We start from the raw sequence: 27,299 nt of genomic DNA on the forward strand, positions 1-27,299 counted from the left end.
TTGAAGTGCAACAGGAAGTGTAGTTCCTAGGAAGCCTGTTATTGGCTAGCAGATTTTCAAACCCTTTGTGTTTTATTACTCTTTAGTCAAATGCTGTTCACAGCCTAGCGTTGAAGAGGACAGCCCATCTGTTCAGTTCCATCTACTTCTGCACTCATCCCAGCCTCCTTCACAGAAAGGCATTCTGCAGACAGGTGACTGCTCCGTCTAGTCTGTGTGCACTCGTTCTATACAATACAGTTATTACCTTCTAACATACATTCTGGTACATTTTACTTATCACAAAATTCACTTACCAACTTTAGAAAACAAAACCAAACCCATTTTTTTGTTTGACAACAATAGGTAAGCAGGTGAGGGCAGGTGAAAGATAAGGCTAGAGCCTATGATTAGACAGTAGAAAGGAAGGCTGAGAGTTTTAGAGATGAGTACAGAGAGACAGAGGAGGAGACAGATGGAATACAGGAGAGGAAGAGGAGCCAGAACCACACAGTCCTGGGAGCCGTTAAGTATTGGGGATTTCTCAGATAAATGATTAAATAAGTAGGGTGTGTTGCCCCATCCAGGTGTGCAGCTTGTGTTTTATATCAACTGAGTTTCGAGTTGTGTGAGCATTTTGTGGGTTGAGAATTTACTGATATAAATCTGACTGATAAATTACAAGCCTCTAGAATTTTGGTTTTACCAAGTTAGGGGGATTTGTGACAGGGGGCAGATGGCTAGGATTGTGAGCAGGATCTGCCACAAAAGAATGGCAGTAGGTTGGGTGGCTGCTGACCGGAGACACTGGTGGCAGGGAAACTGCATTACTAGAACATAGCCGGCGCTAGTGTGGGTGCTTGATTATTTATATACTTCATGCAACAAGGTACTGGGATCTGAACTTGTATGGGGCCCTCATGACTGCAGTATGCATTCTCTAGCCTCCTGGAGCTAGCAACTATTACAAGGCCAGCTGTCAATAATTCTCAAGGCAAAGCACCTCTGAAGGCTGCTGGCCTAGGCAGTTCCTCACGACGCTTCTCACCCTAGTCTTCACGGGCATTTCCAGGAACACTTGGACAGTATTGAGACTATAGTCTAGGCAGGAGTTGAACCAAAGGAAAAGAACAGTTTACAAAACCTTGGTTTAACTGAGTTTCCTTAGAGGCAGAGGATTAAGCCACAGCCAACATAACCCACATTAAGTTTTGCTTTCACTTTCAGGATGCAAAATTGTATAGTCTTCAGTTTTCTTTTGAAAGTGTTAAGACTTTCTTACCCAAATCAGGGATCTGTCATTCCAGGAGCAGCTGCCAGGGCTGGTATGAGTGGTCTTGTCCTGGGCAGACATCTTGTACTTTGGACTAGACAGATTTTGACTCTTTGAAATGGCTGTGCTCCAGCTCCAACCAGCTGCAACCTTACACCTGACAGACCTACTGCTAGGGACAGCTTGAGGGACAGCTACCAAAGAACAAATGCCTCATCAGCCAAGTGACATGCAAGTGGAAGTGGGGTTGAGAACAAAATCGATTAGACTTAGGATCCTGGAAATGTAAATTGTTTTAATATTTTTAAAAGCACACAGAAATCTTGATTAAAAAATAAATATAAACATGACACATTTATTCATGATCCCAGGGCTCTTAGGAAGTCAAATTCTTTAATGGATGTGTCAAAAACAAAAACACAAAACACATGATGTGTTCTATACAGAAGCACTTTCCAGTTATAAAACACATCTCTTCAAGGCTCAGAAGGAACGAGTACCAGTCTTCTGCTGCAGAAAGAACTTCCAGGACTCAGCACTGAGGCTGAAACAAGTCATGGGGCCTTTTCTCAGCCAGCCCCAATCACAAAGCTGGGGCATGAAGGCATGGTGCTTCCAAGCAAGTGCAGAATGATTAGGTGGCTCAAGGCTCTTCCAAGAATTTCCAGTCTGACACCATAAAGCACAGAACAGTTTTGTCCTCTCTTGTGGTTCTGACCTGTCTGAAAGCAGGAGGCTGAGATGGTACACATCAAATATTGTCACTGTAACACTGAATGGACAAGCTGAATCTGCCAGGAGCATAAGCTGTCATGACTGCCTACGCCAGGTTTCATGAGTGGTCAGGCTTGTGGGGAGGGACTGCCTTCTCTAGTGGGCAAGGAGAAAAGTGCTTTCTGTGGCTGGATGAGTTCTTTAGAGTCATGGTAATGGGGATTCAAAAAGAGGTTTTAACCTTTGTAGCACAACATAAAAGACAAAAATCTGGTCTCATTAGTAGATCGCTAAGTTTCAATTATACCTGAAGTGTTTTTTGTTGCCAACAGGCTGGAATGTATCTGTACAGTTTAATCCGCTGTGATTTCTTTGGCTGTCTTCCAAAGATCTATGAACTGTTCTGACACTCACAAGCCTATTTCCCAAGCTAGGTTCTTCCTGGAATTCTTAAGATGGGTGGCTTTCATTCCTCACACAACTGTCTCTAGCTTTCCTAATCAGGGTGTACTTCTGAATAGAAGAGGCCTTCAGCAGAAATAGCATCACCAAGGCCTACAGTCCGAACGGGGTCTTTACACACCAACACGGGTGTGAAGTGGAAAGTTATTCCCTCCCTGTGCCACTGCACCACTGGCTTATTTGGGTTTAATACAATCCTGGAGCCGGGTTCCGAATGGGACGTCATAAACTCCTGAGGTGCTCTTAGAGACACTCTGTCGGTATCTATGGTGTCCGTGGCACAGGCTTGTGTCCCAGCTACACGAGCTCCCGCAGCTACAGCTGCGAGCTGGTTGGCCCAGTGTCCATCCACAGTTGCCAGAATGTGGTAGACCAGCGTGTGGAAATGGATCCTGGTAAGATCCGAGGATCTGTCTTTACTCCTTCCATGTTCTTTCAAGATCCAGAAGAGGATATCACTGACCATGCCCACATCAGGAACACCATCCCAGGAGGAGAGAGAAGCATGGGGCCCAGATGCCGACTGGCTGAGAAACAGCAGCTCCTGTTCATTCAGCCCAAGAGAAGCCACTGCGGGAAAGACCTGCTAACAGAAATAATGACAGGTCTTTTTGGTGGACACGACTTAGTTCCTTGAGCATTAGCACACAGCCAATGACTAGAGGTTGGGCAGGCATCTCTGAAACTAGTTTCAGGTGTTAAATCTCTAACCGTCTACCATTGGGAAAAAGCAGAGCTGCTCAACACCCTCCAGACCTAGTCTTATTATATGTTACTGTAAAAGAGCAGACAACACATACAGTGAAGGCTCTTCCTGTGCCTTTTGCCTCTGCACACAGATCAGATACTCTTACCACAGAGGGCCCAGGGGTGTGAGCAGGGATCCTGCCTTATACATACATGTCTTCTTAGTCATGCACAAAATAGCACTGGAGCGTCACATGAAGCCGATAAGATTGCTGAGGGCACTCTCACCCTACATCTCTTTACACTTTCTGTTCATGTATTACCTAAGTTCATAAAGCTAATGAGTGGTCTAGCTGACATGCCAATTAGGTGTGAAAAGCCTGTGTTTAGGCCTGGCTCACTGGGACTTATCCAAATCTGCCCTAAAGGGAGGTGATATAGGATACCTAGCACTAGGAAGTCAGACATTTGGGTTTAAATTGAAAGCAGCTGAGTTAGGCTCTTAGTTTTTGTCTCCGAAATTTGGGGAAAAACCAAAAACAGAACAAAAACAAAAGCAACATTCTTCGCTTTAAAATCCTCACTCCAAAGGAAAAAACATGGCTCAGGCCCATCAGTTACACTGCCACAGTCCCAATCCAGTAGGAGACATTATCCATAATAGTTCTGGAGCCATTATGGCCCCCTCTGTACTCAGTTTTGAGTGACATATTACCTACATGTCAGTTAGTGGGCCTGTCAGAGCCCCAAACACCTGGGCTTATAGGAGAAAACATCTTTTTGAGGCCCCCAAGACCAAGAGCAGCCTGTGAATGGCCCATATGGTTACCTGGTGCACAATCCTGCTCATGAGTTCCCTGTTGGTCATACTGGCCAGCTCTAGGTGAACTGGAATACCAGTGGGGATGTCAGAAATGGAGTTCACAACCTATAAGGAGGACAGCAGTGTCATTAGGATAGAAGCCAGGCAGGAGGAGGTAATCAAAACATCTTCTGCATCCTCATGAATTAGAAGCAGTGTGGGTCCCCACCTCTGTGGCCAATAGCTGCTTGCTACTCTGTGGGGAGCTCCCGGAGTTACAGAATCGGAGGACACAGAACTGTCCTGTACGCTCATTATTGCCTCCTGCTTCTGGGATCTAAACTGAGCAGTTGGCTCCAATGTATACAGACCTGCAGAAAGCACAGTGTAGCTGGTATGGAGTGAGACAGTACAGAGAACACGAAACACAGCTACAGACCCTGCAGCTTGCCACCACGCTCAGTTAAGCACAGGACACAGAAGCTCAGGCAAGATGTCCTCAGTTGCCCTACTGCTACTACCTTGAAGCAGAGCCTAAGACTAGGCAGCATCAGCTAGAGGCTCAGCGGCAGGAGCCTGAAGGAAAACAGCTGAGACCTATAAGTCTGTAGCAGAGCTATTACCTCCACGAGCCTCTTCCTCTGGAGCTCCTTGCTTTGTCCCTCCATCATGTGCAATCCAGAAAGAACCACCAGGTCAGGCTGGAACTCCTCCAGGCTAGACACAAACACCTCCAGCATATTCATGGCCCCGTTGGAGAGGTCGTGAGAGAAGATGAACCGGTTGGCATGGGGAGCTTTAAACGGGCCCCACTCCTCCCCTAGAAAAGCCCAGTCAACATAATAGGAAGAAAAGGAAGAGGCTTTCAGTTTCCTGACTGCAGGGAACGTGCAGGTGCCTCACGGGAGCTTCTGCTCTGAGCAGGCTGGTCTATGGCCAAGCAGATCCCTACAGTGGTACCAGGTCAGCAGAGCGCTGCACCCAGGGCAGGACTGCGGTAGATAAAAAACAAATCAAATCCTAAACCCAACTCTAATAAAGAAACAAAAACATAGTTTTTAGCTTCCCTTGAGTTCCAAGAAAGCCCTGTTGTCTGCTGAACTCAAGCCTGGGTCATGAGTATAGAGCACATGCCTGCCCCATACCAGCACACCCAACAGATAGACCAGGCTGACCTCCCAAGAGCCACACTCTAAGTACTGTCCAGAGCTGGAAGCTAAACAGGATGAAAACCTGAGCCTAGCTGACTACACCTCTTCTTGGTGTCCCTGGAGATTTCTGAGCTTGTCGATCTAAGATTCCAATCATTTCTATGCAGAATCGCTTTGGAGTAGTGACTGCTCCCTGACAAATTAAAGTGCTACTTCCTCCCTAAATTTGTCTTTCTCCTACCCTGCCCCCATGAAGGTATCATTACTTCCTTGGCAGTTCCCTACTGTAGGACCTGGCACAGATCCACACTGACCTGTCAGTAGGCACTGAGGGGAGGGCAGGCCTGTGCTTCCCTATCACATCCCACTACTTCATGATGCATCTGTCACACAGCCACAGGAATGAATGAGCAAAGAACAAGGGAATAAGAAAACAGACAGATGGCATAAATGACTATGAGGACAAACAGCCCAGCACTTCTGCAATCAAGGCTGCACAATGGTAAAACATATTCTCCATCGACAGTGCTAGGAAGTACTATCCAGCTTAACCTGGGGGAAAGGACCACACAGGTCTCAAGAGCAACCCAGTGAGTTCTTCAGGGGATGGCAAGGCGGAAGTAAACGACGAGAGAATGTAGAGAATTGCAGTTTTCACAGGACACAGGAGATGGAGCAGCCTGAGATGACGGCACTCAGCCTGGATTAACAGCTAATGTGCCTTTCCTCACAAAACTCTACTAATTTCTTTTCTCAATTTATCAATTCAGTGAAACCTCTGTGGTGACTCTTTGATTCCCAGACCAAAGCTGAAAGTAAGCTTTTCTGAAGTGCTCTGGTAAGAGAGAAGAAAATGAAGAGAAATAAAGTGGATGGATGCTCTTGGAATTTACCAATATAAGCTTCAGAGATGCCAGGAGCTGCTAGAGTTGAAGTTGCCCTGAGGGCTACTGCCATCAGACTGCCTGGAGGCAAAGGTTAACAAAGGCCTGCTGTTTTGTCCAAGAAAAAAGCTAGGCATCTGAAAGTGAAGCTTATCAAGCCAAGGACAGAAACTCGGTTTTCAAGAAAGTTGAATGGGCTCCCTACCACGACAGAGTCAGAGCTCTGACACAGCACCCTCTTAACTCCCAAGTCACCATGAGTAATTAACCTCAAAGCATGCAGGAGGCCTGGGTGCCTACAGAAGTGGCAGGAGCAAGCCCCCCAGGCACACATCTCAGCTCTGCAGAACTTCCAGGCAATGGTCCTACAGCTCACAAGCTTTAACCCACCCCCAGGTTCATCTTCACTTCTTACTATGGTAAAAACCTGCTCAGTGGCTCAAAGCCTGTACATTACTAAATCTCCATCCTTACTAAAACATTCTGCTTCTAATTTTAGATCTGCCCTCCAGTCCCCAGATGTTTCTATTGTGTATGAGAGAGAACTTGGAAACAACTAATCCCTTCTGCATTCTTGGAGACAGGGGTACTTCTCAAGAAGCATGTACTGTACCTCACATAACAGTTAATTACTCTAGGTGAGGGGCACTGTCTGACTTGGGAGTGAGTCACAACAGAGCATTAAGTACTGCTGAAAGGACACCCAATGCTGTGTGGATGCTCAGTCCTTTAACACAAATGATGTGTTGACTTAAAAACTAAAGAGTTCTTGAGCACAGGAAAAGATAAAAGCAGGAAATACAGGAATTGAAGATTTGTCCAGGAATCAGACCCCCACGCTTGTAACATAAAATCCACTGGGATGGGTTACTTGAAATTCATTAACACTGGAATATTATGTAAGAGGAACAAACATATATAATGCTACATTTCATCTCCAGGAAAAAAGCCAGTGCTCCCATGAAAGCTCACCAGGGCCTGGCATCAATCTCAAGCAGCCTGGAAGGGCTGGGCCTGAAAAGTTCCAGACAGAATTCAGGAAAGCTGGGCAAACATTTGCTGCCCTTTTTAACTCTTGGTAATAAAGGAAAACTTTATTATAACATTTCACTTTTAACCGTGACAGATCTCTCCTGTAGCCTCTTCCCCTAGGTTCATACCAGTACTTTCTAGAGATGGAATACTGCCTTCAATGCTGTTACTCTATTACCCTACATGGAGACAATGGCTGTCAGCTCCTTAGACCAGTGGTGGGCTGGAAAATCTTTGGTATGGGAGCCTGCTAATTGACAAGGACTCTGGCACAGTCACACAGTGCACAGCAGACCTCTACCCCATCCTCCCACCAGGACTCAGGAACTCCTCCCATTCACATCCTCATTTTCCTTACCTGCTAGGTACTCTAAAATAAGGTGGAACTCATCCTCTTCCTGCAGTGACTCTGGTGGAACAAACACATTGTCATCAAGGAGTTCATGAAGCTTTGGGCCAATTGGACCACAAAGAAGAACCTAGAATAATAAGTAACATCAAATCAGTCTCCCAGGAGATCAGTTCCGAACCCTCAGAATCCAGACAGTAACTAGCAAGGTGTGTTTGAGCCAATTCTACTCATTTTAGCAAGTTATCAGAATCCAATGGAATCTTCTCTTGATTTGGAGGTTTGTAGCATAGGAACTCTTCATCACCAGGGTATAGGTCTCTAAGAGTATGACCACAATGTACCTAGTTTTGCAGAATGGCAAAGTCCTAGTTGTTCAGTATCTATGCAATTTCTGTGGCCCACACTCAGTTACAGAGTGAATGCGTCTCCCTCAAGTTTAGACACTGAAGGCCTAACCCTGGTGTGATGCTGTTGGAACTGGAGCCTTTTGGGGGACAGTGATTATATAAGGTCTTAGATGATGGAACACAGTTAGCCACCCCTAAGTCAACAAAAGGGCCCTTAACATCTCCATGAAACTTTCATTTTGGACCTTCAAGCCTCCAAAACTTTGAGAAAGCACGTGCGCGCACACGCACAAACACACACACACACACACACACAGAGTTAATCAGGAGAGGGATGGGCATGCTTCTTTTCCTAAGGTGGTAGGCTAGCTATAGGCTGGCCTCCAACTCACCCTCTGCCTGCCTCAGCCTCCTGGGTGGCTAGGATGGCAAGAACACATGCTATGTGCAGTTCCTACATAGTTTTTTTGGGTTTATTCAAGACAGGGTTTCTTTGCATAGCCCTGGCTGTCCTGGAACTCACTCTGTAGACCAGGCTGGCCTCGAACTCAGAAATCCACCTGCCTCTGCCTCCCTGAGTGCTGGGATTTACAGGTGTGTGGCACCACCGCCCGGCTGTTTTTTTTTTTTTTGTTGTTGTTGTTGTTTTGTTTTTTTAAACCCTTTGTATTTTGTATAGGCAAAAGACATGGGAGTGTTTGCTCAAAGCTGCCAAGTAAAATATTTGTTTGAAATCATTACAGTATAGGAAAAGAGGACCACTTCTTTTCACCAGATGTCAATGGACAGTGACTTAATCTGTGAGATTGCACTCACTGTGCTAAACCATCATGAGCCTTTCCTGCTTCTCATCTCTGCGACTTTCCTCACCCCTTGTTGTCAGTCTAGACCTGGGCTTCCTCCTGGCTGTCATCATCTCTACAAGCCCTTTTCTATCCTGGCTGAGCCACAGTCCAGTGAAGTTTCTGTCACATCCATCAAGACCAAACTAACAGGCTCAAAACATAAAGGAATATTTTGAAAAAAAAAATTCCTAGAAACCACTACCTTTGGTTCAGATCGACACCCAACTAGACACCTCAAAGCCATCTTCACAGCAAATGAGCACTATCTTTGCATGCTGTTTTGTACACAGACTTAGCTTCCGAGGGAGAACACGCCTGCCCCTCTGCTTTCCGCTTTCATATGAATGCGTCCCGTCAGTTCTGAAAACTCTTGGTCCTACCATTCTACTGCCTTCCCCTAATTCTTGCCTAGAGTTTCACTTCTGAGACATTGAGAACCACATGCCTAAAACAACAATAGACCAGATATAGGAAATGACAGTGTGAAAGCTCTTGGACATTAGGCAGAGCAGAGTGCCCAATATAAAGCACAATGAACCTGTGGAGCCCTACAAGTACATCTCACCACAGGACTCCAGATGCTCAAAATCTGGAACAATCTATGACTCACCAGCAGACCTGCATCAAAGGAAATGTTATGAATAAAAGAAAGTCCTTCAGGGGGAACAGCAACAAGAGGAGGTGCAGCTCCTCTTGAGGGATTGAGAACATGAACAAAGAGCAACCAACTCTAGAGACAGAGCCACTTAAAAGACAAAGGCTAAGGAAAGACACAAACAGCACAGTGGAAGATTGATAACTATAAAACCTGTAAGACAAGTAAGACATGACTTGTACAACTTGTCTCTTGATCTCTCTCCATAAATATCTATGAGCATGCTGTGGCACATGCACAGATACACAAACACAAAATTAATATATAAAAATATATAAACTGGACATGGTAGTGCATGCCTTTAGAGTCCCAACATTCCAGAAGCACATGAATCTGAGTTCAAGACCAGCCTGGTCTACATAATGAGTTCTAGGTCAGTCCAGGCTACACAGTAAGATACTATCTCCAAACAAAATATATTTTACATATATAAACAAAATGTGGAAAACCCCATTTTTAAAAGGAGGCAATTATTAAAATCTAGTATATTTAAAATCCTTTGGCAGCTGGTCTACAGAATGTAGCATTAAGGGAAGGAGGTTTCAACATTTTAAAGTTCTTACAGGGCATATGTTGGAGAATGGGTGTACACTTTAAGATGTAGTCACTCTGAGAGAACAGAGACCTCAAAGGCTCCTGCTGAGACTGATGAACACTCAGGGCTCAGCAGAAAAAGTAATCCTAGCCCCTGCTCCTGTAACTATGAGAAAAGTCACGGTTCTACCTGTACCTGATTTCTAGGCTAGACTAAGTCACACAGTCTGGAGCTTCTTGCCACAGCCCCCAAAAGCTGAGAGTTAGTGTGAAATCCCCATTTCTGAGAGCCCTGAGGCTCTTCCAGTCCCCTGCATACCCCATCATGAGATGCAAGATCTCTCCTAATGTATCTGCCCTCAACTTCCAGCCCATCTCCTGTAAAGGTCTTCTGAGAATGGGCTTGTCAGTTCCTTCCCAGGAATCTGTCTTCCTATTCTTACTAACACATGGTTGTAATAAACTGTGAAATGCTGTCTTCCAGGGATACTGGAATTCTAAGCTGTGATCACCTATACAAATACTGTGCCCATTAAAGGCCTTCATTAGGGAAGAGAGATTCATTAGGCCTCCTCAAGCTCACAAGGTTCTGTTCTCCTCCTCTCCAGGAGGCAGTTAATGTTCACTAGGAGAAAGATTGTGTGTGTGTGTGTGTGTGTGTGTGTGTGTGTGTTTCCTTGGTGGTGTTATCAGCTCCATGTTCCTTTAATTAATGCCTCTCCCACACTCTAAAAAGTTTAACATTAATTAAACTCATTGGTTCTTCAGGCTAGATTTGACTAGATTCCTTACTTTGGTCTGCTGGTGGTGCCCTATCTGCTGTGAACAGACATTTGTTTGTGTCCCTATTTAATCACACAACTGTGGTAAACTAAAGATAGTCAATGTAAGGCTGGAGAGATGATAGAGTGGTTAGGAGCACTGGACCTACATGGCAGCTATCAACAAACTCCAGTTTCAGGAGAAATAATATCCCCTCCTTGCTTCCATGGGCACGGCACATATGTGATGTAAGCAAAACATCCATACACATTTTTAAAAAGCTCAATATAAACCTTATAGAAACTGCTGAAATATCAAAACTAAAAATCATAACTAGCAAGTCAAAGAAAGTAAAGTGGGACAAATATAAAACACAATTTAAAAGTAGGGCAAACAGAAACAAATGACAAGATGTCAGATTAAAATCTAACTCAATATGCAATAGCATTAAATGCAGATGACCTAAACACCTCACTGTCTTAGTTATTATTCTGCTGTGAGGAGATACCATGCATGGCCAAAGCAACTCTATTATAAAGTATTTAACTGGGGCTTACAGTTTTCGAGTTAGTTGCTGTTCTTCTCCTCCTCCACGGGGCTAGAGCAGTAGCTGAGAGTTTTATATCCTAATCTGAAGGCAGCAGGCGAGAGACTTTTTAAAACCTCAAAGCCTACCCCTAGTGACACATTGCCTCCAACAAGGCCACTATTGTTCCTACAAGGCCACACCTCCTAGTCCTTCCCAAACTGTTCCATTCCCTGGTAAATAAGCATTTGTCTTCATGAACCTATAGGGGCCCTTTCATTCAAACCATCATACCCACCTGAAGGCAGAGATTAGAAAACTGGATAAAAAAGCAAGTCCCACTATATATTATCTACAAAAATCATATTAAATATGAATTATGTAAATAGGCCATAAACACAAGGATAGAAAAAGATATATACCATATTAATACACTGACTGAGCAAAGGCTGGAGAACAGTTAAAGGTGACTCTGGCAGTTTTAAGAATTGAGCATTAATACCAGAATTAATAGTAGATGTTATTCAAAGCTGACTAAAGAAGAAATAGACCAAGACAGGAACTAGCAGAGGGCATGCATAGCTCTACTTGTTCCTGAAATCTTAGACACAGACAGAATAGCCCAGCAAAGAACACCTTATAGTTCTCTGCATTCTTCCAATGGCCACTCATCAAAGGACCATGTATATATATAAAAGAAACCTGGCTTACCCAACAGTAGTAATAAATATCATGTGGACATGATAGGACAAAGAGATTTATCCTGCTAGGCTAATTATCAGGAATGCCAACAGAATGGGACAAAAATAGAAATTAGTAAAAGAATAGCATGCAGAAAACTCTCAAGTATTTAGGAATCAACCAACACACCTCTATTAAAGGGTGAATTTTAAGAAATCAAAGAGATTACACAAAGTTCCGAACCCAACAACAACAACAACAACCTTTCCATATTGAAAACCCAAGGCCCAGGACATGGTGAATTCTATAAATATTTAGGACAGTATAATAAATACCAAAATATATATAAATTCTTTTTAAAACCTCGAAATGAGGTAGGCAAATGGCACAGCAGATAGGGTACTTGTTGTCAAGACTGACGGTCTAATTTGATCCCAGAACCCATGTGTTAGAAGTAGATTTCCAACTCTGAGGAATGACTCAGTTTCTGATCTCCAGAAGTGAATCATGATATGAGGTGCATGTGCATGCCCCGTCTATGGAATAAAAACTAACATCAGAGGAAATATATCTCAATTAATTCTACTGCACAATGTCATTATTATACTCATAGCAAAATAAGACATTGTAAGAAAAACACAAATCACTATGTCCCCATAGAAACTGATGTAAACATTTTAAACAAAATTTTAGTAAATGGAACCTAACTTCTAAAAAAGTAAAGCATCATAAACACATAGTTTTTCTCAGGGATGCAAAGTTGGCTTAACATTAGAAAATGAGGCTGGTGGGGTAGGATAGTAATATTGTGTTTCTCGAGCATGCACATGGCACAGTAACATATATATTTTTTTAAATAAAAAGGAAGACAGGCATGGTGGCCCATGCCTTTAATCCCAACACTCAGGAGGCAGAAGCAGTAGATCTGAGTTCAAGTCTGGTCTACAGAGTAAGTTCTATGTCAGCCATAGCTATAGAGAAACCATGTTACAAAAATAAATGAATGAATAAATGAACGATTTTTTTTAAAGGAGCATCAGTGTTTAATAAAGGACAACCAACATTTTTTTTTTTAAAGATATGTGCTGGAGAGATGGCTCAGTGGCCAAGAGCCCTGGCTGCACATGTGCATATGATAAACATACACCCACAGACTTTTTGCAGTGCTAAAAGATTACCCCATGACTTTCCATATGTGGGGTGAGCACATCACTGAGCTAGATCCCTAGTCCTCACAACGTCTTTTTAAAAGATACTTGTCTCTTCTGCCAACTGACTTCACTTTCACCACTGACTATCTTGGCCTTTACTAGACTTCCCAGGTCTACTTCTTTTTTTTTTTTGGATTTGGTTTTTTTTCGAGACAGGGTTTCTCTGTATAGCCTCGGCTGTCCTGGAACTCACTCTGTAGACCAGGCTGATCTCGAACTCAGAAATCTGCCTGCCTCTGCCTCCCAGAGAGCTGGGTTTACAGGCGTGCGCCACCACCGCCTAGCCCCAGGTCTACTTCTAAGAAACAAAGTACAGTTCTAAAGCTAGACTTAATTGGGTTCAAATCATAGGTCTAGACAACACTAGGCAACGTAACCTTGAGCTGTTGGACTGCTGTGCACCTTACTTTTCTATATCCAAGGGGGATAATAATTTAGTGAATGTCTCTGTCTGTCTGTCTGTCTGTCTGTCTGTCTGTCTCTCTCTCTCTCTCTCTCTCTCTCTCTCTCTCTCTCTCTCTCTCTCTCTCTGTGTGTGTGTGTAGAGCAGTGCCTAGCTATATAAGAACTATGCATGTGTTAGCTCTTATCACCACCTTTGTAGAATCTAGTTCTTTTTTTTTTTTTTTGAAGATTTATTATTATCATATGTAAGTACACGGTGGCTGTCTTCAGACACACCAGAAGAGAGCATCAGATCTCATTACAAATGGTTGTGAGCCATCATGTGGTTGCTGGGATTTGAACTCAGGACCTTTGGAACAGCAGTCAGTACTCTTAACAACTGAGTCATCTCTCCAGCCCCTAGAATCTAGTTCTTAATCTTGGTAGTTCTTGGTAAATACTTAGCCCATATCGGGCCAGTTAAACTGAATTCTTGAGAGAACAGTACAGTTAGTCACTCCAAAGTGTAGTGTTTCAATTGTAGCTCTGCCAATGTGCTTAGGTGAAATCTGAGTTCCAGTCTATATTAGTGTGAATGTCTCTAGGTCTTCATTTTCTTATGTAGAAAGCAAAGACAGTCCCATCAATAGCAGAATTAACTAGCCTTACAGGACTGCTGAGGAATCAAGCTATATATGGTAAATACCCAAACAGCACTAGTTTGTACTATCATTCACTAACACAATATTGCTTTCTAAACTGATGTCCAGGGGACCCACAGACCGAATTAAGGAACCAAGACCCACTCTTGCTCTTAACATTAAGAAAACAAAAGTTGAAAGATGTTTTCATTTGAAAATGAGACTTACCTTTAAGTCTGTGTTGGCGGCAAACTTCTGTCCAATTAAAGCAGCATTTCCTCCTACATAGTGCTGTAAGACAGTACAAGGCTATCAGCATTTGAACATGTGTACAACCCAAGTTTAATCATTTCTTAGGTTAAAAATATAGCCCATTTCTTCCCCAAACTTTTGTACTTTTGTTTGAGATTTATTTTTACTTTATGTTTACGGGGTGTCTTGCCCGTGTATGTTTGTGCATGTTTGCAGTACTTGAGGAAGCCAGAGGAGGGCACTGGATCCCCTGGAACTATGAGCCTCCATATGGTGCTGGGAACTAAACTCTGGTCCTCTTAACTGCTGAGCCATCTGAAGCCCCCACCCCACTAACATTTTTATTTTTCTTTTTTTCTTGGTTTTCTGAGACAGAGTTTCGTATAGCTCAGACTAGCCTCAAGCTCACTATGTAGCTGAGAATAACCCTGAACTTATGATCCACCTAGCTCCACTTTCCATGGGCAGAGATCACAGGTGTCTACCACCAGGTTAGCTTCATCAAAATGCTTTGAGGTGACTCAACAACCAAGGGCATAGAGGACCATGCCACCCGACCGACGGAAGAACTGGTAAAGCTGAGTGAGCTCAGAACTGAGAACAGGAGTAGAGCCATTCCCTGCCTATCTCTACCTGCTCTGGAACTACCACACCCCACTGTGGAGCATCAAAACCTAGAGTGCTCTATGCTAATGAGGTATCTAGATAGGCCACAAGCATTTAGCCAATGAGCTTCCCTTCCTGGACATTCCTTCCAATAGAAATATATTTAATCCCTGGTTCACCCTGAGGCATATGCATGCATTCACATCCACCATCAAATAAGGCAGTTTGAACAAGCAAGGACTGTCTGTTTGTCATGGGGGGTGAGGGAGGGAGTGGCTTCAGGGCTTCTTAGTAAAGAGCCTTGCCTTAAATCTCCTGGAGAAAGCCTTCTCTCTTCTGGCCCCTCCATATTCATGGCACTCATTTGGAATCAAACTGGGTTCCACCCACCTCCCCCATCCTGGGCTCTGCCTCCCCATTTCTGCCTGTGGGCCAAGGACCCTTGCTCCCAATTCCCATTGGTAGGCAGGCAGTGCCTGGGTACACAGGAGACCAGGAGTTGCAGCAATCATCCCAGACTCTGTTTCTCACCTCCAGAAAACACAGACTGAGAACCCGCATTACGGACTTCATTCTGCCTCCCCTGAGCGGCAAGTGGCAGCACTCAGGGCACAACAGCAGTGAGGCAGACATGGTGGTCCTTTAATCCATGCACTCAGGAGCAGAAGCAGCCTTATCTATGTGAGTTCAAGGTCAACCTGTTTTACAAAGCAAGCTCCTGGACAGTCATAGCTACATAAAGACCTCGTCTCAGAGCAAAACAAAAAACAAAAATAGACCAGGGATAATAAGGAAAGGTGGATAGAATAAATATGAAAATTAGTATGGTTGTTTGAATTAGATAAAGTTTGGCCCTGAGCTTCCAGGCAGCTAAAACATACAACAAAAAACACTGAAAGTATGGCTCAACCACACACTATGATTCCTTAAAGGAGCCTGTGACTATGTCATTCTCCTTAACACCATCCAATACATGAATGAATACATTCCAACGTATTCTTTTACAGGTGTTGGAGTTTGAGCTTAGGGCCTGGGAATGCTAGGCAAATACTTTTAGCTGTATCCTCAGTCCTAAAATGCAACTAGGTGTTTGTTTATTTTTCTGCCTACTGAGTGCTGGGATTAGGAGCATGTACTACCATTCTGGGCTCTAAGTGTAATTTCTTCTTTTGGGGTTTGGGAGCAGAGATGTGATTGACACAGTGTTTTGCTATATAGCTTAGGCTGGCTTTAAATTCATAACAGGGCTGAAGAGATGGCTCAGCAGTTAAGAGCACTGACTGTTCTTCCACAGGTCCTAAATTCAATTCTCAGCAACTACATGGTGGCTCACAACCATCTGTAATGGGGCTCAATGCCCTCTTCTGGTGTGTGTCTAAAGACAATGACAGTGTGCTCATATATATTTAAAAAAACAACAATAAAAGCTAACTAAATAAATAAGCAAGCTCACACCAATTCTCCTGCATTGCATCTCAAACTGCTGAGATTATAGGCACAAATCAATATGCCTAGTTGACAATAATCAACTTATAATGCAACTTTTAAAAATGTATTTTATTTAACTCAATGTCCATAATACAGGTAACCTTTATTTTGCTTGATTCCAATAAATTCCAGCTATGAGAATTTAATTAAATGATATTAGTTTCTCCAACAATCCAGCTTATTTTCAGCTCCTATGGTAAGTATAAATATTTGCATAAAGTATAAACTTTGGCCTTAGACTTTTCAGTTTAAAAATTTCCTTATCAATAAAAGATGTGCATTATCAATAATGAATCTCACCATCTCTTTGTATTCTATACGTCTGTTACTCACTTTAGGACTAGACAGCAAAGCATGTTGCTATATTGCTTGTTTCCCACTGTCAAACCCACATGAGATTTACAACAAGGAATGATCTGAAGGAGAAAACGCCAACAAAGAGGGCCGTGTAATAAAGGACAAACAGTGACTGTGTAAAACGGACACAGGTGAGACTAGCAGCAGCATCACTGAGGAAGAGCTGACAGTGACACTGTTCATGAGGTGTAAGAGGGTGTTCAGAGCCTCTCTTGCTTTCAGCCCACACTTTCTCTTCTACCCATACTCTGCCATGTCCTGATCTTTCACCCTTGCTTACAGCTCTCCAAGAGAGCCTTCTTCTCAGTCCCTGGGCCTTTGACTAGGACACCCTCCCCTTCCATATTAGGTATGGCTCTGAATCCTTTCCAACAGTGTATGATACCGTCCCTGCTCCCTTTCCCCATTGACATCTCGGCCTCCAAAATGGTCTTCCCTAGGCAGAATTATAGATCTTTTCCCATCTAACCTGAACAGCCTCTAACAGCTCCAACGCTTGAGTAATAAACATCTGGGGCACAACTAGCTCTTCAAGGCAGTGATTACTTTGTTCTTGGAATATGCCTAAGTAAATGTTTGTTGCTGAGTTTTGAGAAAGGATGAAAGCAACACGCTGATATGTTTGGAAACACCCTACCAGTGAATGCTCAAAGATACTTTCATATACAACAACTACTGCTCTCCCCACGCTGCAGCGCTCATCCAGAAGGCAGACAATTCTGTCTGGTACTCCATGTTGCTAAACATGGATCTGGGTGCCTTGGAAACCCAAGCACAGCCAGTACCGTTGCTGCTCTATTCTGAAGGTTAAGAAGCCTCACAAGTTCCCCTGAGCAACACTCCACCATTCTGTCCTTAACCCGTGCAAAGAGTAAACAACTTACTTTATTCTAGATGCTGGCTGCCACTCTCATGCCACACTCCGTGTCAACCATTCTCTTGTTTAGGCAGGACAGCATTAGTTTTCTTCATAAAAATTTACAACTTTCTGTGATATGTAGCTTAAATTTGGCCTACATGTCAGAGTTCCTTAATTAGAATGGATAGACGATTTTACTAAGAAATGTGAGGGAAATGTTAGAATACGTACAAAACGGACACTGGGTTTTCACAGGATGGTTAATCTGTTGGTTATCAGGCAACCAGCCTTACAAATGCTAGTAATCTGAAACAGAACCACACTGAGGTATCAGAAGTAAGCCAGACATTTTTACAATGTTTAGAAAAAAATTTGACCACCAAAAAGGCAAAATTAGGTTTCTATAGGATTCTCCCCACCTTTATCAAAGTAGAAGACACATAAAGCAAACTAATTTAAATATCAGGATCACACAGACTGACAGACTTACTACCACAACTAAGGTCCTCTCCTGAGAGAGTCTTGCAGCTGAACTTAAATGTCAGAATGACAAATTACTGACCCCTTTAGAAACTTGACTGGTCCATTTCTAATATTCAAGCTGGCCATGTCAAAGGACAAAAGAGATTTAAATCTCAAAAGTTGTCAAAATAAACGTGGTCACCAAGGTTTGCCTGTGACTAGTACTAATTAAAAATGTATTAACAACTTCCTTAGCTTGTAGGGGTTTGGTCTGGTGCTGCTATGTATTCAAATGCTAAATATTGGCCCCTAGGACCTGGTTGCCCCCACATCCTGAGATCCTCACATACATCAAATAATGCTGTGTAGCCTTGCTTCCCAAGTAAATTGGTCAATAAAAGGCTAAAATCTATGATTGGGCAGTAGATAGTAGGTGGGTTTCAGTTACCTGGCTGGGGGTTCGAGGTAAAGAAAGGAGACTAAGAGAGGAGGAAGCTCCCATGAAAGGAGAGGACCATGAGCATGTGATCAGGAGAAACAGCAAGTAACAAGGGGCATATGGCTGGGGTGTGAGTTAGAACAGCTCCAAAAACCTGTTCAATCTAGGCTTACAGCTTGTTAATAAAATACCTGGTTTGTGTGTCTTTTATTTGGGCTAGTGAGAATTTTTAATTCCTTTTATACTAGCTAGAACTACAGGCTCTAATTTATGCAAGACCTCTCTTTTGAATAAAAGCAAGGTCCTACATAAGGAGGAGCTAAGAGGAAGCAAATCAGAAGCAGGCTTCATCCCCAGGATTGTCTCCAACTCCAGTACTGACTTTTCTACCACATGTTGTGGGTCTGCCATGCAGGAACCAGGATTTTGTTTATAATTACAGGTGAGCTAGGAACCACTAAAGTTTCCGGCTCTAGTATGTTCTGCTTTATAAACAAGTGGCTCTCAAAACAAAGTCTTCAATCCAACAATGTTAAACTAAGAAACTTAATAGAAAGGTAAACTCTAGGTTTCTACAGACTGAACAGGAACTTAGAGCAGCAACAGAATTTCTTTAGCAGCTCCTCAGTGCCTCCCCACCTTCCCATAAGAACTACCAACCTAGGCAGTAGATATCAAACACAGTGATTTTGCTACCCTCCTCTTCCCCATAGGAAACACAGGAGCATCTGAGATATTTTGGCCATCACAAGAGTGGAACAGAGCCTTGCACTCAGTGGCCCAAAGCAAAAGAATGCTAACAATTCTATAACACATAGGACAGCCTTTCTTACAGAGCATTAGCCACTCTAAAGAGTCAGCAGCCTCTACCCCATTGAAACACCCCGATCTGGACAAACACAACAGAGGTGGACACACTCCCAGCCCACTTTCCCACGGGAATTTAGATCTAGATCTCTGTGGGTTTGCCTTTTTTCTCCAACTTAGACAGGACTCAGCCATATTAAGATTACTGCAAACAGTCTTGTCGAATCAGAGGCAGATAGATCTCTGTGAGTTCAAGGCCAGCCTGGTCTACAGAGCAAGTTCTATTACACAGAAAAAAATGTCTCAAAACAAACAAACAAACAAACAAACAAAAAAACCCAAAAACAAACAAACAAAAAAACAAACAGAAAAAAACCAACCAGGGGTTGGAGAGATGGCTCTGCGTTTGGTTAGGAGCACTGACTGCTCTTCCAGAGGTTCTGAGTTCAATTTCCAGCAACCACATGGTGGCTCACAACCATCTGTAATGGGATCCAATGCCCTCTTCTGGTGTCTCTGAAGAGAGTAACAGTATACTCACATAAAATAAATAAATCTTTAAAAAAACAAAAACAAACAAACAAAACCCAAACTAAACCAAACCAAAACACACCAATACTGTTAAAATATACTTAAACCAAAAGTAGACATGCCTCCAACCTTTAGCCTGGTAACAAAACAGGGGTGGGGGTTGTTGGGGGGCTATTGGGTGACCCAGATCAGAAATCTGAGTAAAAACGGTAAAATTAATGACATGCCCAACACAAAATTTTACAAAAAGAACAAACCCTACAGAATTGGATCACCACCATCTCATTGCACACAGGAAGAGAAAGCTACTTCTAAGAACCCTGTAAAATGATTCTCCCCTACCCACTTACCCACTGCACTCTTAACATAGCTTGTATCACTGATGAGTAGGACAGACCTGGGCTCCTGGGAACTCAGATGCAGCCTGGGCAATGTCATGAAAGGTCTCTTTATCACTGAAGAAGCGCTCAGCAGCTGCTCCCTTGCCCATGAAGTGGACAAAGGCTTCTCCAAGATCACTTCTTTTGTGTAGAACAGCATGATCTTTTCCAGTCCCAGGACTGAGGCCAAGGGCCTGCAGGAGCTTCACACCAGAGATTACCACATCCACACAGGCGTTGACTCTGGAAGAATAGAAAAGGTAAAAGGAAACTGAAATACAGGGGCAGCAACTCTGATTTTAGCTATAGAGACCAGCTTGGAAGAACTGCACTCACACAGCAAATAGCTGGAGTAGGTTTGACACCGGAGCAACAAAGCAAACATCATATACATAAAGAATAATTTTATCTGAATATACATAATTTTATTTGGAACTCTTTTCAAGAGTCTGGCAAACTTTTCTTGCCAGTTATAAACTCAGAACAGTATCATAGTAAAGAAAATGAATTTATGAAAAGATGTTGGTAGAGTTATGTAGTTTGGGTGCAAGTCACTTTAATTTCTGAATCTCAGTTTCCTTGTCTATAAAATGGCAATGGTACAAGTTATCTTACAGTAAAGATTTAAATTAATGTATGCTTTAAGGTGCAAAATAAAGTTGTCAAAAGACACCTTTCCTCCAAAGACAAGAAAGGACATTGGTCAGAATGAACTAACTACTAAACACTCTGAGCTGAAGCTGCATCTTGAAATCTTGAGTGTGACTTTGAAGATTTGGGCATGCCCTCGGCCTTGTATTGGCTTGGTACTTAACAGGTATTCATAGAACTAGTCTGTGCACTTCAAAGGGCTGGTGAAAAAGCAGTACACCATCACCTGCTCGATTGTATGAAATTATAAAGCCTTATCAACTTAGCAAGACCTTGTTTCAGAATTAAAAACAACAACAACAACCCCCCCCCACTACCAGATGTGTTGGCTCATGCCTGTAATTCCAGGGCCCTCATCAACACACACACACACACCTCTAAAACTTACAGAAAAAATGTTAGTGCCATCTACTTAGGGCAGATACCAGACTAATTATAATTATCCACATGTACTTGTCACGTCCTGTATCAGTGAAAGACTCTTCCTCTGAACCTAACAGCAACATTCAACATCAGCAGGCACACTGCTTAAGCTTCACTGTGAAGAGGAATTGGAAGGAAAGAAACTAACAAAGTAGGGTACAAATTATGCTCACTTGACAGGAGAGCAGAATTTCAAAATGTACAAATGGGTTTGTACTGTATAATCCAGAGAAAACACACATGAACAATCAGGGAACAAACAGACCAAATACCAATCGTCTTTCTAAGGAGGGGTCAGAAAGGCACGGAAAGCCCCCAGCTTCTTAGTCTATTTGCAGACTTGGATGGAAGTGGAGTTCGTCCTCCTAACCCGAAGCACCTCAAAGACGAGGACACTTTCTCATCACTTACCCCCACTGCATCCTCTGCCAAATGTTCCCTACAGTTCCTTCTAGAATTCTTCTTCCTCCTCACATATTATAAGAACTAATCATTAACTATAAGATATCCAGCTGAAGAGAGTCAAGGGCTAGGGAAGCTGTGCCCGGGATGGTGCCTCTTTTCTGAGGCGCCGAAGTTGGGAAGACATCTTCAGATAAGGAACACAAAGTTAGAAAATGAATCGAGATCAGTAATTAGTAACTAGTCACCACAGCTCCAGCTGAGAAAAGCTACAGTGGAGATTAATGTTCTAAAAGCCACACTGGAGCAGCTTAATTCAAAGCTAGATTCATCTGATACTAAATTGTGGGCAGGGGCACAGAGAGCAGAGCTGTGGGTGGTGAATGGTGATCTAGAGTGGAGAATTTGGAGGAAGGGAGCAAAGCTCAGAGCAAACAGACTCGGAGTGAATGTGAAGGTTTCATTTTATCCTATAAGTAATAGGTACCAGGCTCCAATTCAAAAGCAGGGAGGAGTTATGCTCCTAAAAAGTCAAGGTGTGTTCCACTTAAGCATGACATCTCAAAAACATGCAGCCCAGTCCTAACTCCAGCCTCATTCTCAGCCATTTTATCTGAAATCCTGCAAGAATATGCAGTCCCATCCATCCACTCAAGTCTAGCTTAACTGCCTTCACCATCTGCTCCTATGTCCCTTAACTATGGTAACACTGGGGGCTGAATGTGAATGCAGAAGTGGGAAAGACCAGCTTACATTATACTTTCAACACCCATGTCTGTGTGACCATGGGGAACCAATATTTCTGAGATACTCATCATCTGTGGTGCTGGTAATACTTGGGAGCACCTTTTCCATAAAGTTGCTCCTCCTCACGTGGAGGGCCTGCTTCCTGTAACTGCCTGTACCCTCCAGTACAATGGTGTGGGTTCTTCCCTCCTTTTTCCGGAACCCTACAATGTTCTCTTTGCCAGGGTCAGGGTATCCAGAAACAGCCTACCTTACTGATTACACTAAATTTTGTGTTTTGAGTGAGAAATGAATCAGTGTGTCAAACTACTTTCCATTACCACTCCAAAATTAAATTCTGGTATATTTGTTCTCCTCACCCCATGCTCAAAAGGTGACGAGCAGTTAGAACAGGTTAAAATGGTTGCTCAAAAATCTGCTTTTTTGGGCTGTGGAGAGATGGTTCAGTGGTTAAGAGCACCGACTGCTCTTCCTGAGGTCCCGAGTTCAAATCCCAGCACCCACATGGTGGCTCACAACCATCCATAAAGAGATCTGACGTCCTCTTCTGGTGTCTGAAGACAGCCACAGTGTACTTACATATAATAAATAAATAAATATTTATAAAAAAAAAAAAAAAAAAAAAAAAAAAAAAAATCTGCTTTTTCATTCCCATCAGATATTCTTAATGAGAAACTCAGTGATGTTTGCCTGTTCATAAACCTTTACAGCTCTTCTCCATTACTAACTCTGAATCAAAAGACCTTCAAAGATTCCCTCTTAGCAACCGCATTCTCAGTATTTTGCTAATGTAGCCCAGGATGGCTCAAATCATACAATCTTCCTGGGAAAACAGAATATAACGTGTATTGTAAGGATGCACTGCTTATCAGCAGAAAGCCTCGGCCCACAGGGAAGGGTAGAACAGGAGGAGGACACCCAGCAGGGAGGAAGAGTTGGGGATGGAGCCAGGTTTGGAAGATTTGCCAAGAATCATGGAGGACAGCATCGTTAGAACTGAAGAAAGGTAACCAGCTTCGTGGCAGAACTTAGATTAGAACAGGATATTAATTTATGAGCTAGTTGGAAAATAAACCAAAGCTTATGGCCAAGGTGTTCATAAACATATTTTGAGTCTCAGAGGCATTATTCTGGGAGCTTGGGGCCAGGAGGAAAACCACACATTCCTGCCTCAGCCCCCAGAGCTGGAATTACAGGACGGTACCACACCTGACTCTGCATCATTTCTTTACCACAGACTCTTGCCAAATCTTCCCCACTCAGTTCTTCAATAGATGTATCTGGTCCCTTGACCTGAAGAACCCTTTTGTTTCCTCTAGTTCTATCACACAAGTTAACTATGGAATATATTTTCTATGATGGTCTCAGCAAGATGTCCCATCTACATGGTCTAGTTACAATGTAATTTTGATATTCCTTCCACCAAGGAGTGATCATATATACCTTCTCATTAAAACCTGGTAAACTAGACTGGGAAATCTGATCCTATGGTTAAATCATGAAACATAAGGCAAATGTCTGTTCCTCTTTGGACACTCTCCTAGCCTATTCTCTCTGCTGTAAGAAACTGAACAACAGCTAGAAGATGCCTCCTGAAGGCGGAAAACCTCAGTGAAAGTTTTAGCCTTATCAATCTTAATGATAAATCTAGTCCAAACCACCTTCCTACTATATACAACTCCAAGCTACAACTGCTCAGCTGAACTCAATCCTAACTTAAAACTAATAAAGAGCATGAAATATGGCTATTTTGAGTTACTGAGTTTTGAGGTAATTTATTACTACATAATAGAAAGTGGAACATCATCTTCTTGGAGCTTTTTCTATTGCCCCATCCTGGGAGGAGTGAGTAATTCTCTCAAGACAGCTGGACTGCCTTGCTCTTATTGGTAGCTGAACACAGCACTTTTCACAACTCTTATGGACAATGCATCTCCCTACCTCACCTCAAATTCTTGTATGGAAACCCTGTGGTGGTTTGAATAATACTCCCTATTGTTTCATATATTTGAATGTTTTATCCCCAGTTCAGAAACTGTTTGTGAAGGGTTAGGTTTGGCCTTGTTGGAAGAAGTTCATCACTGGGGGGCGGGCTTTGAAGTTTCAAAAGCCCATGCCCTTTCTAGTTAGCTACTTTCTTCCTACTTTTGAATAAGGATACAAACTCTCAGCTACTGCTCCAGTATCATGCCTGCCTGCTGCCATGTTCCCTGTTATGATGGTCTTGGACTCATCCTCCAAAACTGTACGCCCCCAACAAATTCTTTCTTCTACAAATTGCTTTAGCTGTAGAGTTTTGTTATGGCAATAGAAAAGTAACTAAGACAAACCCCAATCCACAGTGTGACTGTATTTGATTTTTTGTTTTGTTTTGTTTTTTCCCCCCCGAGACAGGGTTTCTATGTTAGTCCTGGCTGTCCTGGAACTCACTCTGTAGACCAGGCTGCCCTCGAACTCAGAAATCCGCCTGCCTCTGCCTCTGCCTCCCATGTGCTGGGATTACAGGTGTGCACCACCACGCCCGGCTTGTGACTGTATTTGAATTAGGCTCTTTCAGGAAGCAATTAAGGTTAAATGGGTGGCAGGGGTGGCCCCTAATCCAACAGGAATGGTGCCCATAGAAGAGGAAGAGACATCAGTCTGGAGAACTACACAGTAAAGGTATGTGGGAACAGAAGCTGACTAGCTACAAGGTAGGAAGAAAGGCATCCCCAGAAATTAGCTTCTTTAGAAATCACTCTGGCACCTTGATTTGGGACTATCAGTTTCCGGTCACCAGAAAGTTTGTTGTTTTAAGCAACTAGTGTAGAGTTATTCTGTTCTAGCAGTCCAAGCTGCTTCCTACAAATGCAGCACAGACTTGGCTTCTTCCATACATACGCCCTCAAAGCCCAGCACATACCTGACATAGCTCAAAGAAAGATGATCAAAAACCTGATAAAGTTATGCCTTTAATCCCAGCATTAGGGAGGCAGAAGCAGCTGGATCTCTGAGTTTGAGGCCAGCCTAGTCTACAGAGAGTTCCAGAAGAGCCTGGACTATACAGAGAAACCCTGTTTTGAAAAAAAAAAAGTAAGTAAAAATAATTTAAAAATAAAACAAAACTAAAATGACAAAAGAAAGCAAGAAAAAGAAACAATCAATCAGATAATGGGGGCTGGAGATGTCTCAGCAGTTAAGAATAGGGGCTGTTATTCCAGAGGACACAGTTCATTTCCTAGCACCAGTTTGGGAAACTCACAACCACATGAAACTCGGTCCCAGGAGATCCAACACTCATTTTTGGCTTCCAAGAGAACCTGCACTTACATGTACACACCCACTGCCCACATAAAGTTTAAAAAACTTAAATCTTAAAATAAGACTCTGATAATGAAGGCTGGAGAAATGGTTCAGTGGTTAAGAGCAGGTCCTCTTGAAGAGGACCCAGGTTTGAATCCCAGTATCCCTGTAGCAGCTCAGGACTGCCCATAATTCTAGTTCCAGGGGATGCAAAGGTCTCTACAGGCACTGCATGGAAAAAACACCCATACACAAAGCTGAGGAAGACGGAGAGCAGGAAGAGAAGCAGAATCTGATACTGAGGTGAGCAAAGAGACTGAACTTTTAAAGAGGTAAGAAATACCCGGTACAAAACCAGTGTTTGGATATAAGTTAACATAATATTGGGTAAATATCATGATTATTTTATTGATTCAGGTCAACTTTGCTTTATTCCACCTAACCACAACATTCAAACAAAAAAGGAGTATCTGACAGCCTTGTTTTTGCACAGGCCTCTTGTGCATGTAACACCAGCATAGGAGGCAGGAGCAGGCAGATCTCAGCTTGAGGCCATTCTTGATCTACTTATGTTCCAGACCAGCCAAGGAGGCTGTAGTTCAAAAAGGAGGAACAACAGCAGCAACAACATAAAAACAAAACAAAACAAATCAACCAACCAACCAACTCCAACCTAAAGAAAAACATACCAAAAAACTTGCTGATGCATTGCGTCCTTGACATGATGACAAGAAAATCAAGCCTAACCGGAAGAGGAACTAAGGTTAGTGTAAAAAAATTAATTCCTTTTTTGTGAATTTCAAAAAGAAAGGAGATACTGTGACTTGAGAGGACCTTAAAAATATGGACCACCACTTAGTATGGGGAAAAAAGTTTCGAGAAGGGCGTGCTAAACGCGAAAGGCGCATGATAATGAAACCTTAACAAAAAATGTTGAATTTGAAAATGAGCAGTTTTAGTAGAGTGGTCTTCAGACTGGATGACGTAAAGAAATAAAGTCAATAGCTAGAGACAGAAACATACAGCTTTAAGTACATTAGGAAGAGTGCTAGAAAAATATGAAAGCCATCGTGGCCACCTGAGAACAGTTGGCAGAAAAGAGATGAAAGACAGGGCAACAGAGTAACCTCAAAAAATACAAGTGACAGGTTGAGTTGGAGTTCTAGAAGGCTATGAGAGCAGCTTTTACACGGACAAGAGCAGAGCAGGGCCAGCCGGGAGGAAATATTCTGACTATCCCTGCAGCGATGACGAAAAAGGCTCGTCTCACACGTCCGACACTTTCGCCAAGAAGGCAACCCGGACACCACTAAGTCCCGGGCGGACCCCGGAGCGCGCGCACTTCCCGGGGAGGCCCATGGCCGCAGGCAGGCCCTGCAGGCACTCACCCCACAGCCACGCGGCGCCAGCGCCGCGCGGGCTGCACGATGAGAGCGTCCCAAGCGGCTGCCAGCCGGCCCTCGGGGGACAGAGGTCCCGGGGGCACTGGCGCGGGCCCCAGCTTCAGCGAGCTCCAGAGCGAGCGCAGCGCCGTGCCTGGCAGCTCCGGCTCCAGCAGAAACACGCAGCCCACGGCCAGCGCCAAGAAGCCGGCGCACACAGAGCCGCGCCACAGAGCCATGTGGACACACCGCCGCACTGGAGGATACAGGATCCTTTCTCGGCTCGCGCCTCCTCCCAGCTGAGCGCGT

The 27,299-nt window shown here is 43.3% G+C and overlaps 1 protein-coding gene across 3 annotated transcripts; it reads right to left on the bottom strand.

Moving 5' to 3' along the window:
- Positions 1–1,579: 1,579 nt before the first annotated feature.
- On the bottom strand, positions 1,580–27,299 carry Adpgk (ADP dependent glucokinase). 3 transcript variants are annotated; one of them, XM_052188165.1, is made up of 7 exons: positions 26,997–27,299; positions 20,121–20,346; positions 14,151–14,213; positions 7,343–7,463; positions 4,541–4,737; positions 3,945–4,043; positions 1,580–3,011 (listed from the first exon to the last, which is right to left on the bottom strand). In XM_052188165.1, the coding sequence occupies exons 1-7, from the start codon at positions 27,227–27,229 to the stop codon at positions 2,463–2,465; spliced, it is 1,488 nt and encodes a 495-aa protein (XP_052044125.1). In that variant the 5' UTR covers positions 27,230–27,299; the 3' UTR covers positions 1,580–2,462. The 3 variants fall into 3 exon arrangements, with proteins under 3 accessions (XP_052044125.1, XP_052044124.1, XP_052044126.1); XM_052188164.1 differs by having other exon boundaries at positions 1,580–3,014; XM_052188166.1 differs by lacking the exon at positions 26,997–27,299 and having other exon boundaries at positions 1,580–3,014; positions 20,074–20,171.

The sequence above is a fragment of the Apodemus sylvaticus genome, chromosome 7 (genome assembly GCF_947179515.1).
Source record: "Apodemus sylvaticus chromosome 7, mApoSyl1.1, whole genome shotgun sequence".
Classification (NCBI taxonomy): domain Eukaryota; kingdom Metazoa; phylum Chordata; class Mammalia; order Rodentia; family Muridae; genus Apodemus; species Apodemus sylvaticus.

Coding starts and splice junctions, on each gene's coding strand:
- Adpgk (XM_052188164.1), bottom strand. CDS start 27,229: ATGGCTCTGTGGCGCGGCTCTGTGTGCGCCGGCTTCTTGGCGCTGGCC. Junction 14,214..20,120: donor CTGAGTTCCCAGGAGCCCAG/GTCTGTCCTACT, acceptor ACTGTCTTACAG/CACTATGTAGGAGGAAATGC. Junction 7,464..14,150: donor CCGCCAACACAGACTTAAAG/GTAAGTCTCATT, acceptor TTATTATTCTAG/GTTCTTCTTTGTGGTCCAAT.